We start from the raw sequence: 14,456 nt of genomic DNA, 5'->3' as shown, positions 1-14,456 counted from the left end.
TTGTTACTCCTTTTTTTTATATTCTTGCCATATTTGGGGGCACCAAATATGCAACATGTTGCAGATGCTTGCGTTGTTTCATCTGTGTGAAGGACTCCTGAAATGCCATTGACTAGAGCAGAAGGGACAGGCACCATCTTTTCGTTGCTGGATTACTGCGTTGTAGCTTTCATCTCTGGGCTGTGGGAACGCTCCTGCCATTGGCAAGCACATAGGACAGAGTTGTGTCTCTCTATGAATTCCTAAAGCACGTCAGGTTGAATTTCAAACCATTTCTTTTGCTTTTATAAGCAATGTATTTCTTCTTGCTTATAACTTTTCAGTCATCTTATTTAGGTTTGGAACAGGGCTAGAAGAACAACTCCGTTTTGGTTTGCCTGACAAAGTGAATTGTTTTGTATTATTTCACAAATAATAAAAAAATCAATAGAAACTTTTTCCTCATTTTCAAAGTATATGTTATGTATGGGGCTTTTAAGACGCTTGAGTACAAGTCTAAAAGGAACATCAGTTTATAAAGAAAAAATTATAGGCTACATTTTAAAACTGCAACATAAAATATTGTGACAATTTCAGTTTTTTATCTCTGAGACGTAACTAATTGTTTATTTTTTGGTTGACCTAAGTCTCAATTTTTAGAGTAAATACAATTCTAACACAGCAATTAAAAATGAATTTTCCCTTATCTTTACTTTTGATTGATGTGGTAGCTGGGATTTTATTTCACGTAATTATCTCTTTCATGCTTACCAGGTAGAAATAGATTTAGTTTATTTAACTTTCTCTTTCTGTCTTCATAATGTATTTCCCATTAGATAGTTTTGGAAGTTTATTTAGCCTGTATTTACTCTTCCTCAGATGATGAACAGGCAGTATGAGAGAGACAGAAAATCAGGCAGGAAAGGAAATGCCTCTGGCATAACATAAAGGTCATTGTAACAATCTCATTATCTCATTTCCTCTTTAAAGTTTACCTGGGAGTCCCAAACTTTTTTTTTTTTTTGCTTTAGCTCTGCCACTATGTAAAAAAGGAACTCAAGCCACGTGTTGCAATTCTGTGGTATTGCGGTGAAACAGAGCATCCCTTTCCTTTCAGAGTTTAGAAGTATTTATAAGGGAGCCAGCGCTTTGCTTCCTTCAGATCACAAACCCAACCTGCTTGGCAACTTCAGCTAACAGGCATCGCAGGAGAAGGTGAGAATTCCTTTCTTCTCTAACACTGGGGCAACACGAGTACGGTACCAGCTGCTTCAGATTAAACTAATGAAAACTTAAAATTATTTCTTTAATTTAAAAGTGTATTTAAATAGTTGTCGTGACATTTTTCTCAGGACAGTATTTCTATGCTTATGTGCCTGAAGTTAAGCACATTATATATATATATGTATGTCTATAGCTCATAGAATTGTTATCTACCTAACAGAACAGCTAATGTTATAAGGTAGTAACCTTTTGTATCTTACCAATATTTATGTTGCTTGGGTGTGCACATCGACAAATATGTATTTACAGTCATGCTGTTCTCTGTTTTAAGAAACATGGAACACGAGTGACTTGGCCCTGCCCTGAGCTGGGACCGGTCCAGATTGATACCCAGAGGTCCTTTCTGACAGAAATTATTCTGATTCTCAGTGAAGGAATCTGTGCTGATTTACAGCAGCTCGTGTTCCACATCACAGGGAATCTATATATGATGTTGGCACACTCTCCTCATCTACAAAGTGCTCGGGCAACTGCATTGATTAGTGATGTTCAGAAACTGATTTTATTTCTGATTAATTTTTCACTAAAATTTTGAGGGAGGGGAGGGGTGTCCACCTCCCATCTCAAAAATTTAATAATTTTCCATGAAAATTGTTAACTTTTTTCATAAAAAACCTGAATTGTGAAGCTTCTCCCTAAAACCAGGGAAACTTTTCTGTTTTCAAGGTTTCAATTTTGATGAAAAGTTGATACAGAAAAGAAGACGTGTTTTACAGCCTTCTCTGAGTTTTAGTTGGTATTTCAGCTATTGGTTTTATGAAGCATAGTGATGAATGCCGCGTTACAATGAAAGAAATGAGCGTCTTTAGGAAAGTTGCAAAATGTATTTTTCTTTCGCAGATTACAGATAATCCTTCCTGCAGTAGAAAATCATCAGGAGCTAAGAACATTTGCTTTTGAATGAGGCAATATACTGCTGATAGGCTGCCTGACAGTATCTGGCTTTTCACTGAGGCCCCCACCGCTCTCTCAGTACAGATGCAATGTGAGCTGGTTCCGCTCCTAGATGCTCTTTTTGGGTACTATACTTGTAGCTTCTGGTCCCATCAATAGCTATGCTGTACAGTGTACAAAATCAGACGGCATTTCTTGGCATTTGTCCAGAGACAGTTGGCTTCTGATGAAGATTAAGGACTGCTAATAATAGCAGGAGTGAGTAACAGATTTGGTGCATGTAGAAATACACACATACTCATCCTCCATAAACCCAAATGAAAATGTTTCATAGCACATGAGCAGAAATAAGGAGGACTGCTCCCCTTTCACTGAAAAAGACTGGTTTGGGAGGAAAAAATACCCAAACCACTTAATTTTGTGTTTTTCATCTGCATTCAGACTCACACTGTAGTCAGAATAGACTTTGAAAGGTATATTCACCAATCTCTTTTTCAAAGTCATACTCCTGTTCATTTGGCTGTATCTCCAGTTGAAAAAGGTCTGAAAGTGTATCTAAATAACAGCCACTAAAGTTTTTTATGTACTCGGTGGTTACAACAACATTTGGCACATATGTTTTGTGTTTCATGAAGAGCTCTAGCTGTATTTTGAATTTAGGACAAATACACATTTTTTTATTTTATATACAGCGATATGCTTACGTATTCTCCAGTGAGATACATGTATGTGTCTCAATGAACACAGCAACAATGATATCCAGCCGTTTCTGCAAATAGAGCTGTGGCACTGAATCACGTAGGAATTTTCCCTGAAACTGCTTGCAAAATTAATTAGACTATGCAACCTCAGGTGGATAGTAGAACTAGTACCAGTTAGGCAAGTGTCAGTATTGACGCCAGCTCTGCACTGCATTATTGACACTGCTGTCACTTGTTCCCACAGCGATAGTGAAGACTATAGTCCAGCAAAACACTTCAGCACATCCTTCCTTTAAACGCAGTCCTTCGTTTAAATAGGACTATTGTCATGCTTAAACGAAGAAATATACTTAAAAGCTTTGTATGACTGGAATTTTATGTCCATTGATCCTTTAGTCCAATGCCTTGTTCATGCAACTAGCCTCACTGGCATCAGCAGGACTTCTCTTGCATGAGGAATATTTAACTGAGGGACCTGGGAATGCTTCTGAGCTGCTGACCATGTAAGACCTACACACACAACAGTTTCCTCTAAGTTCCGTGATTTCTTCTTTAAACTGGTTTGTGGTGTGAATTACAATTGGATCAAAATCTTAGCTTAAGCTCCAGTAGAAACCTGATATTCAATTTTTATGTAGTCTAAGAGTTCTTAGAATGGGAGAGTGTTTCTTAGTTCACTGGAACTGACTCTGTCTTATTATCCTGTCCGGCATTGAGCTTGATTTCAGTACACAGTTAACCATCTTCAAGGAAGTTTAATAATTTATTTTTTCTCTACAGATGTCTCACCTACTATTTACCTTACTTTCATTATTTTCCTTTGCTGCCCTTCTGGAAGCGCAGTGGAAACTGAGGGAAAATGGTAAGCAGTCTTCACTTACTGAGACCTACAGCTGTAGGACGCAAGGGTATTTCAGAATTATACTTGTGTCCACAAGCACAGGATTTGTTAACTATAGCATCTTATGCCAAGGCTCTTCCTATTTGTTTGTGAATAACTAGCCAACTAATTGGTATTAATGGAAGAAATATTTAAAAGTCCTCAAATGTGGTACAACAGCCGTTCTGAATATTTGCATTAGAATTCTCCATTCTCTTGTTTCGGTTATGCAGTCTGGAAGCAGAAACAGTATCTTGTGACTTAGGTAACAGCCCAAAAATTGGAGAATTAATTGCCAAAAAGAATATTTCACAGTAAAACCTGAAACCTAGAAATAGCTTATCCCACTTTTCTCGTAAATAATTTAAATGTAAATACATTTGTAAAAATAGGGGGTTGGTAATAAACAAACAAAAAAATCTTTTGAATAACTTACCAGAAAATTGGGCTAAATTCAGATAATCAAATTTGCTGGTTTTATTCACCCAGTGTAGCTCCATCATCCAGGCTGTCTTCAATGCAAATCCAAAACGAAGAACCTTAATGAATATGAGAAAAGCCTTCTCAATTTGATTGTGGTTTAGTTGTAAAAAGTAATTCAATTATTTTTCCCTGTATCTTTACAAAAAATGATTTATCCTCTGGGTTCCCTGGGCAATACCACGGTGCTGAAAACTGCAAATATATTTGTCAATATTGAGAATAATCTTTGTGTTTGAAGTCTGTAAGATTTACCTTGCCTGGGCTTCAAATATCCATAAGCAGTTTGGTAAGCTTCCTGGCTTGCTAGAGTTGCATATTTTCTGCCATTTTAGATTCAGCATTTGACCTGTATTTCTTGGTGTTTCTTCTTTGTGGTAAAGTCTTAAAGGTCTCATTCTGGTAGTGAAATGAAAAGATCTTAGAGCTCACTGGAACTCTGATTGCCTGGGATAAGTGCTTGCTGTGGTCTTGGCACACTAAGAAACAAATTTTTGACACTTCTTGCATGTCTCTGAAGGCACTGAACATGGTTGGGGAGCCTGTGAGAGCAGTAGTGTATATCTGAGCAATGACAGTTGAATTTGAGAACTATTGCCACTCAGGTGAAGTTTTTCAGCCAACCACAGCAAAGAGACAAGAGAAGATAATGCTCCTTTAATGGAATTGTTCCAAATTATTTTGTTGCATGGTGAGTCTTCTAATTTGGAAAGATCAGCAGGGCACTCTGGAGTTACAAGATGGCATTTAGAAGAGAACATCTCCCTGTTGCTGTTTACGTAGCTCTGCTGTAGCTCAGCGATCCCCTGTCTTTTAGTAATTGCTCCACTGGGACCAGGGTGATAGGAGTACAGGTTGTTCCCTGCAGAAAATGGAAAACAGCATCAGCTACGGGCAAATAGAAACCACTTACCCAGAGCTTCCGTCCTTCCCATTGCTCACTCACAGACCTTTGACGCTGAAGAGGGCAAAGCGTCATAGCTTTGCACCACAGCAAAGCACCATAGCACAGAGTGGGTTTACGTGCCATTCTGGGAGCAAAGGCCACAGGCCACATGCAGGAGGAATACCTGGGCTCAGTGTGTCCTGGCACCCTCACCTTTAAAACAAAGGTACCTGCTTAATTCCCATGGTTATGAACCATTGGAAGATCGTCTGGGAACACGTGAAAAAAAAAAAATCACTTCTTCCATTAAAATGTCATCCCTAGTCATCAGCAGTTTCTGTAAATTTCTAAGTAGAACCTCTTCTTGTAGTAAAGACTTCCAAGTGATGGTGAGGCCTTGGGCCAGAAAGCCAGAGATTTGTTAACAGTTTTCCTGGGGAGCAGAGCTGAAAAAAAGGGCTCAGTTCAGTCTTCACACTGCTAAGTATGCGTAACTGCTAACATGTCTTTCTCTGCAACGTCCAGTGTACGTCATAGAATCAGAGTGGAATGATGAAACACCAGCTAAAAGAGTGGAGCTCACCTGTAACACACCTGATGATGCACTGCCAGTTTACTGGAAAAAGGGCACTGAACTGAAAGGAACTGGAAAGACTCTGATTGCCGAAGTGAAAGAGTTCCCAGATGCTGGCAACTACACCTGTCTGACAGCTAATACCCATGAAATTGTCAGCTATGATTTCTTCCTCATAACTAAAATAGACTCCAATGGGCAAATGATAAGGTCAATTCTGAAAAGCTTTAAAGGTACGGTCATAAGATGCTGTGATGTATCTTGCTCGGCTTTGTGCGTTGGAGCTTTGTGAGGACCAGAGGGAGCTCTCTGGAGAGAGGCATGAGAGATATCCACTTTAAAATGGGTCCTCTTCAAATGCTTTACTGATTGCTTCTGTGGTTCTGTTTATGGTGCAGCTGATGAGCAGTTTAGGAATCGGTTGCCATGAGATTAATTTAGGACTCTCTGGACCTATAGGATGGAGCGATGGTAGGAATGGTAAGATACAGGATAACATCAATACCACACCACTGCTTGTCTTGTGGGGGAGCTTTGCCTCCATCTCGCTGACCCAGCACTCAGGAGAGGGTTTGCAAAACCACGGCTACATGATTTGACAGAACCGGGGACTGACCTAGATTTTAAGTGCTGTCATTTGGGTTACTCCATTCACAATTAACCCACTGGGACAAGCCTGTGGTGTTCTGCATTTTCTGCATGAACCTCACTCATTTATCTCTCATATTAAAGTAGTGACAGGAACTTATGAATTTCCAAAGCTTTTTCCCTGGCTCCTGGAGCCACCTATCAGATGCAGTAGGCTGGTCTGCCAGTTGGCTACATCCAGGGTACAGTATAGAGTTGTTGAGAGTCTGCAGTGCTGGGACAGCAGAAACAAAACACACTGAGGCCCATACTGAGGCCTTATTCACTTCTCACACTGGAGACATTTCCATCACGTGCCCCAGTGTGTGAAGACATGAGATTATCCACTGTGTGCACTCTCATGCGCAGGGTAACAAATACAGAGGTTTGCCAATCGGATAGCTGCGATGTTTCTTTGTGAAAGGAACAGTGGATTTGTCTATATAAGTCTCTTACTGACAGCTATCTGCCACAGCCTGGGTATGCTCTAGCCCATGTCAACAGCCACCTAGATGTGATTAACGTGCTGCCATGTAAACCAGCCTAACTGTGGTTATACGGCTTTTTAACTACAGGCGGCTGCCCAAGGGCAGTAAGAGACTGTGTCTGCCTATGTGCCCACCACCTGCCAAAGTAGATGGAAGTCTATTGAATTACTGTTTTCTCTCTGCTTTGACCGTTTTGGCAAAAAAAGTAAATAAATCATGTTTTCTTTCTTTTTTCATCTAGAGCCAAACAGGACATTTTTAAAATGTGAAGCAAAGAACTACTCTGGAATTTTCATGTGTTCATGGATGACAGAAAATGAGAGTCCAAATGTGAAGTTCACAATCAGAAGTCTAGAAGGGTAAGAGCTTGTACTTTCCTTAACAACCTCATAGTAAGAGCCCTTTGTGTAGGGGCTTTGTGTAGGATCTCCTCTGTGTAGGAGATCCTGGGGTTTAGGCTATTGAGGACATGTAGAAGGCGAGGAATCCCACTTCCAGAGTCTGAACATCTGCAAAATGTTTTGAGCCATCACTGGAACTAACTTAACTAATAAGGGCATGGAAGTTGCTCAGAAATCAATAAAGACTTGAAAATGGAACAACCCCCACTGGTCTGTTACAGCTGCTACAGAACAGCCACAGAATAACTTAAGCAAGAGCAAAAAACATTCATGCAGGGGAGAGAGAGGAAGTTGAGCCAAAACCAGAAACAATCGTAGCACTGAGTCCCTTTGCAGCAGATCCAGTGAAATTAAGGGAGTGGGAGGCTGCACCCACTGCGAAAGCCACATGTCCACTGACAAGTCCTGTTGAGGAACGCTGCAGAAACCTGCAAGGGAAATATGTGAGGGGAACCTTGTGGGGATTTCCTACTTTCCACTACTCTTGGGGGTTTCTCCAAAACATGGAGTGCTTGAGCAAAGGTCACTTTAGTTTGTTAAAGAAGACAACTGCAAAGTGTTTTATTTTGCTGAATGCAAAAATAGAACCAGATAGTGCTTTATAGATAGTGCTTTATAGATGGATGCATTTCAGCCTTCCCTTATTTCTGCCAGCAAGGTTTTGGAAGGGGCTAAGGAATAAAGTAAGATACTAGAGCTTGTCATGGGACAGGGCTAATAAGAAATGAGATATCCTGGTTTAGGTCTAAACCCTAATTCCTTCTGCTAAGGCAGGGGGGCTTTTGTGATTTTACATTAATACAGCACTGAAAATATAAGAACTCCCACTGAACGGTTTCTGTGGCTGTTGAAGTGCAGAACGATACAAGCAACATTAAAACATGACCTTACCAACTACACGTTCTCATTGTGGCAACAAATTTTCAGAACAAACCAGCATTTCCAGTTCTTTTCTCGGTTCTGTATTCAGCTCTCAAGGAGACGTAACCTGCAGCAGCCCTGTAGCTCACACTGATAAATCAGTGACTGAATACACAGTCCAGTGCCAGAAAGAAAACTACTGTCCATTTGCTGAAGAGCACCGGCCAATTGAGATGTTCCTGGAGGTCATTGACGAGGTGGAATATGAGAACTACACTAGCAGCTTCTTCATCAGAGATATCAGTGAGTAGACCAGGAATCATGATTAATTCTTAGCTTTCTTCTTGCTGCTGATAGTGGAACTAACAATGGTAGCTGATCAAACCAAGCTTGGGAATCCCTGCCCTATTCTACTGTAAATCTGTATCGAGCCCCCAGTTACTGGAACAGGGGAAAACAAATCATAGCAGCAGACTGGAAGAGGATGAGGAAGTGAAGAAGCAATATCTCCCTAGCTTGTGACCTCCAACCCTCTCACCCCAACATCTCCCAGAAGTTTCTGTGGCCTTCTCTTTTAGACGGACATGTTTGGAAGGGGTATGTGGGAGAAGTCAGAGAATAACCAATAACTCTGAGAACTGCAGATATAATCAGATAATGGTTAACTCTATGTATGCTTCCCTCCTGATCCATTCTTACAGATATGCATCCAGGGCAGGTCAGTAGAAACGACAGGAAATAGGAGGACCAGTTGTGACCATGATGCCACAGGGCACAGGAAAATGAAGCAGCATCCTAAATAAACAGATATTTTGCTGAATGCCCGAATGGTCAGCAGGGGTTAAAGATATTCCTCTGTCCAACAGAGCCCTCTGCAACCCTCCACACACACAACAAAAAAAAAAAAAAAAAGAAGGAGGGTCTTACCCAGAGAGACTCCAGGAGTGTGCTTAATGTTCCATAAGAAGCATACAAAGCAGTTCTTACACATCCTGCTTACTCCTCTCTTAACCTCATGGAGGCTCCAAAAGCCGATCCCTATAAAACTATCAACAGCAGTACACCAACATCTGATGCTAATGTGAATTAATTCCTTCTATAATTTCTCTTGCAGTAAAACCTGACCCACCTCAATGTCAGCATGTGGCCACAAATGGAACAGTGACCTGGACATATCCCAGAACGTGGAGCACACCAAAGTCCTACTTCCCTTTGACTTTCAGGGTCAAAGTTGAAAGTACAAAGAAACGCAAAATCCAGGTAGAGATACAACATCTGAAACACAATTTTCTTGCTTGAAGAATATAATAATATATAAAATCATGGACTAAAATTAAAAAATAAAAAAAAAGGATGGTGAGACCCAAATATGGCAGAGTAAGACCTCCTTCCCAGTCCTATTCCTATGAGCAGTGAGATCCAAACAACACACTCTGGGGTGGATGCAACCCTGATGTAACTGGGGAGATAAAATCCTGCCCAGCATTGCACAGCTGTGCTAGCTTGAGAAATGTATTTACTAATTCATTAGTAGGCTGTGTGGGTCCTAATGTGGGAAAATCCCAATTTCCAAATCAAGAAGTCTAGGATCTGTTGCGCTGATTTCCTTGTATGTTGTTTGCACCTGAGTAGCTCAGACTTTATAGGTGAATTGGCAAATAAGGCATCAATGACTCATTTGGTAGCATTTCTGTGGAGACTGGCGAAGACTACAGTCTTTGCCACTCGCTTTCCAGTTACTAGTTAATTGTTAACTAAACATTGCTACTCTGTATTAGCTTTAAATGACAAAATGGTTTTGCTTCCTTTGCTAATGCTGATGGATACACTAAAGAGTACACAACAGTAGTAGTGTGATTTGCCTAGTTTGCCAAAGAAATCAACAGCAGAACTGGAAAGAAATACACAAACCAGTTGACTACGGTGCAGGTCCTTAACTGCAGTGCTGCTCTTCCTTGGCCCAGCAATCAGAAAAGTAAGCAAATGTAACGATCATTCCAGTTTGTCAACTGATTAAATCAAAGATGGCTGTCTTCAAAGAGGATGTCTTTTTCTATGTGAAAAAAGTAAGCAAGCCTGTACCAGCAGATGGGGCCATTCCCCTAGTGTTGACTCCTTGATTTGCAGTCCATTAGGTAGAGAAACTGGCGAGTCTAGAGTGCTTCTTGTATCAGCCACAAGTCCTCACTGGAAATTTCAACAATACTGAAAAGCAGCAACTTCTGCCTTTTAGGCTTCCCATTCTGGGAGAAGAAGAAAAAAGAGAAAAACCCAGACAAACAAATAACCCTTTGTTTTAATGACTGTTTCAGTCTGGGGTTTGGATCACTTTACAACATCAGCTTCAGTGGAAAGTGGGCTTTTTAGTTTGTTTCTACTGAGGCTCAAGTTCTCATAAGTCCTCTTGAGTTTGGTATCTGTGGGTAAAGACTGGTGCCTCTGAAATAACAGACTACCGGTGGGATTTTTGAGTTACATGTGCTTGTTGCAATCTATCTGGCACTTTATTGTATATTCTGCTTCACCTTTACAATCTGCTGATGGAGCTGTGCCCTGTTCATAGGTCTATGATGCTGAGGAGCAGTCTATTCAGATTCCAATGACTGGGCCAAAGGACAAGATCTCTGTGCGGGCCAGGGACCGCTATTACAACTCATCCTGGAGCGAATGGTCTTCACATTGCAGGTGAGACTTAAAGAACTTTCTACTGGAGGAGCAGGGATGATTCCTTACTCAGGAGAGGAAGGAGTCTATGAACTTCTTGTGCTTCTTAAATACTCATTTATTTCACATTTCCTCGTAACCATTTTTGTCTCCTGAACATTTTTTCATTAAATATCTGTAAGAGCTGTCTAAATGATGATTCTCTTAAAAAAAAAAAAATAATTGAGGAAACAATTAGAACCCATTTAAATCAGAGAGGAAACAATGGATGTAGGTTCATGGGCATAAGTAGCATTCTACCTAACTGGGCAATTATAAAATATTCTTTAAGAAATATATGGGCATTTAGCCTTTGCTAGTGTAAGCCATGCTGATTTTTATGCTTTCTGTTCATTGATACTTATGAATCAATGTTGAGCATTGAAATGCAGCAGACAATCTATATACAGCCAAGTTTTACCAGTAAAATAAGAAAGGGAGTGAGAGACAGAGAGGACATATTTGCTATTACAGAGAAAAGCTATTAGCAGCTTCTGCTGGTCCTAAGAATGGCTGTTTTCTTATTCTGTGAAATGATCAGCATTCTCTGACAGCTCTAAATTACTCTCAGCCTGGCTTTCCAGGTCAGAACAGATTTTTAAATATGGAAACAGCCTCCTTCAGATCAACACCAAAAAGAATTATGCAGATTATTTTATCTTCTTCCTCTCTTTTGTTTTGTAATTTTGGGGTGGGTTTTTTCAATTAGGTGTAGATGCAAATCTCTCTGACCTCCAAGTTTCTTGAGTCACACTGTTGAAAAGTTGTAAACTTGTAGCCCAAGTGAAACACCAGAAATGAGATCATGTTGTCCTGTGGACCCAGTCTTCATTGGTACAGGGGCATTTATTTACTTACCAATGGGAACTGAAGGAAAATTTCAAAAGGGCCATAGCTGGAGAGGTGCCTGACTCTCTTCGGTTGAAGCTGAATCGCTAATCTCCATCAGACACAGGAACTTCTGAGCCTTGCATTATGTCATCCCGAGTCCTGTAGAGAAATTGAGTGGTGGCATTTCACTAGATGGCTCAGACCAGCAAAGCTTTATTGAGAAATGGACTAGAATACAGAGAGACCTGCACAGGCTGGAGAGTTGGGCGGAGAGGAACTTTATGAAATTCAATAAGGGCAAGCGTAGGGTGCTGCACCTGGGGAGGAATAACCCCATGCACCAGGACAGGTTGGGGCTGACCTGCTGGAGAGCAGCTCTGTGGAAAGAGACCTGGGAGTCCTGGTGGATAACAGGATGACCGTGAGCCAGCAATGTGCCCTTGTGGCCAAGATGCCAATGGCATCCTGGGGTGCATCAAGAAGAGTGTGGCCAGCAGGTCGAGGGAGGTCATCCTCCCCCTCTACTCTGCCCTGGTGAGGCCGCACCTGGAGTACTGTGTCCAGTTCTGGGCTCCCCGGTTCAAGAAGGACAGGGAACTGCTGGGGAGGGTGTAGCAAAGGGCTACCAAGATGATTAGGGGACTCGAACATCTCTCTTATTAAGAAAGGCTGAAGGATTTGGGTCTCTTCAGTCTGGAAAAAAGACGACTGAGAGGGGATCTTATCAATGCTTATAAATACTTTAAGGGAGGGTGTCAGGAGGATGGGGCCAGGCGCTTTTCAGTGGTGCCCAGGGACAGGACAAGAGGTAACGGGCACAAACTTGAGCATAGGAAGTTCCACCTAAACATGAGAAGGAACTTCTTTCCTTTGAGGGTGGCAGAGCCCTGGCACAGGCTGCCCAGAGAGGTGGGGGAGTCTCTGTCTCTGGAGACATTCCAAACCCGCCTGGACACGTTCCTGTGCAGCCTGCTCTGGGTGACCCTGCTCTGGCACGGGGTTTGGACTAGATGATCTCCAGAGGTCCCTGCCAACCCCTGCCATTCTGTGATTCTGTCTGAGGAACATAAAGATAATCCTTGTGTAAATTTCCTTTCTCTTATTTTACAGATAACCAGTAAGAGATTCTAAGAGAATGGCACAATGCTCTTAAAGAAAGCAAAGAATGAATTAGCACAAGAACATAAGCATAATTACAAGAAAAATACACATTTGAGATTATTGAGAAGCTGTACTATATCTTTTTTTTGTAACAGATTAATATGGTTCTGATTTTAGCATCTCTTTTAAATTCCCCCAATTTGAGTAAGACCTTTAGCGTACTTCATGTTATATTAACATGTATAGTATTTTGATACATTGCTGTCAGCTTTTATTGTAGGTTCTGCATATTATTGTATTGCATTTATTTATTTATTTATTTATTTATTAGTATTTATTTACTCTATGTGACTTGCAATGCCAGATGATAGCAACCACTATTTAAACTGTTCCATGTGTTAATTTATTTGGAAAGTAACTTACTTGAAAGAACTTTTTTAGTGTTCTATTATTTAACTATTTAATTATTTTAATATTTATTTATTTATTTTTATTTATTTTGTTGAAATGTATCAGCATAGAAAGCCTTGGCTGCATGAGGTAGCTATGTATCACATATCTTAGCCATCCACATTGTCCAATCTGATTGCCGATGTTTTAGTAAAAGAAGGAATTGCAAGTTCTGAGTCCTAGAAGTGTTAGCTGCTGCATTCTGTCAGCTGTCTGTGCTTACATCATGTTGATGCCCAGCTGGTGAACACTGCAAATAGTTGTTGCGTGAGAGACCAACCACTCTCAAAGCCCTACACTTGCAGCTGAACCCAAGCTGCAGCGGGAGCAATGGGAGTGCTGGCGTGGAGGCAGCTTTGAGGTGCTGTGGTTGAGAGTCCTGTTGGCACCTCTCATGAACATGAGAGGAAACGGGAGCCAACAGTGGAATACAACACCTCCTAAACAGAACTCCCTCTCTTTCATGCCTGTGATCATTGGAGGCTCTTTATTCAGTGACCCATGTGTACCCAGTGCATCTCTTACAGTGGAGTTTTCTGCCAATAAAATCAATTCAGAGCTGCTGTGCCACAGGCAAAACCACAGGGCACGACTAGTCAAGAATCTGCAACTGAAACCAAGGCAGCTTAAATTATTTCAAAGTTTAACTGTGGTGTATCTGATATTTCAGAGAGCAGTCAGTAGCTGATTTTATATATGGATGTTAAGCATCTAATTAAAGTTAGAGTTTTAGAATACAGACTTTTATAGTTCATTTTGAAAGTATTTCCCTAGTATTGCAACATGTGCTAGGTGTCTTCACAGAACCTTAGGAAAAAAACCTCAAGTCCTAGTTCTGAACTGCTTACAGTGTAAGTCCCCGGGTCTGGAAAGAAGCAGAAGCATGTGTTCAAGCCTGTACATTTTTGTCAAACCACCTAAGTCCTGAATTTCAGGAGGGCAAAGTACATTAAAATATCTTTGAGGATTTAGCCCTTAATTCCTCATACAGGATCACTGAAATTAAATAATTACTTCCATTGTGACCATGCTTCCTTTTTCCCCAGTCTTATAAATGGGTGGCTATTTAAGATATTTAAATATTGAAATGTTGGAAGTATCTGATATTTCAGAAAACTGATGGTAATCTTTCTACAAGTGCCGTTAGTATTTATTAAGTGTACATATCTTATTTTTGCTATAAATGCAATTACTTGCTTGTTTTACAAAGGAGCTAATAATAAATACATCTGAAAACAAGAAAATTTGGTTTACTTGTGATCTTTTAAGAACGGTTAATATCACTCTTCGCTTTCCTACCAGAATATTATACACTA

General features: G+C 40.6%; 1 protein-coding gene across 4 annotated transcripts in view; it reads left to right on the top strand.

The window, feature by feature from the left end:
* IL12B (interleukin 12B) overlaps positions 1-12,889 on the top strand; it is a 29,422-nt gene extending 16,533 nt beyond the window's left edge. For 2 of the 4 annotated variants that reach the window (XM_054217899.1, XM_054217897.1), the window contains exons 4-11: positions 1,011-1,194; positions 3,639-3,720; positions 5,630-5,911; positions 7,035-7,152; positions 8,165-8,358; positions 9,170-9,315; positions 10,619-10,740; positions 12,700-12,889. In XM_054217899.1, the coding sequence (XP_054073874.1) occupies positions 3,639-3,720; positions 5,630-5,911; positions 7,035-7,152; positions 8,165-8,358; positions 9,170-9,315; positions 10,619-10,740; positions 12,700-12,703 (948 nt within the window). In that variant the 5' untranslated portion in view covers positions 1,011-1,194 and the 3' untranslated portion in view covers positions 12,704-12,889. Of the gene's footprint in view, positions 1-1,010; positions 1,195-3,638; positions 3,721-5,629; positions 5,912-7,034; positions 7,153-8,164; positions 8,359-9,169; positions 9,316-10,618; positions 10,745-12,699 lie in introns of those variants that run through there. The other 2 variants (XM_054217900.1, XM_054217898.1) reach the window with 2 other exon arrangements.
* Positions 12,890-14,456: the final 1,567 nt, after the last annotated feature.

This window comes from Rissa tridactyla, chromosome 11, assembly GCF_028500815.1.
Source record: "Rissa tridactyla isolate bRisTri1 chromosome 11, bRisTri1.patW.cur.20221130, whole genome shotgun sequence".
NCBI classification, from domain to species: domain Eukaryota; kingdom Metazoa; phylum Chordata; class Aves; order Charadriiformes; family Laridae; genus Rissa; species Rissa tridactyla.
Note: the sequence above shows the minus strand (reverse complement) of the source record. Positions and strands in the feature narration are given on the sequence as shown.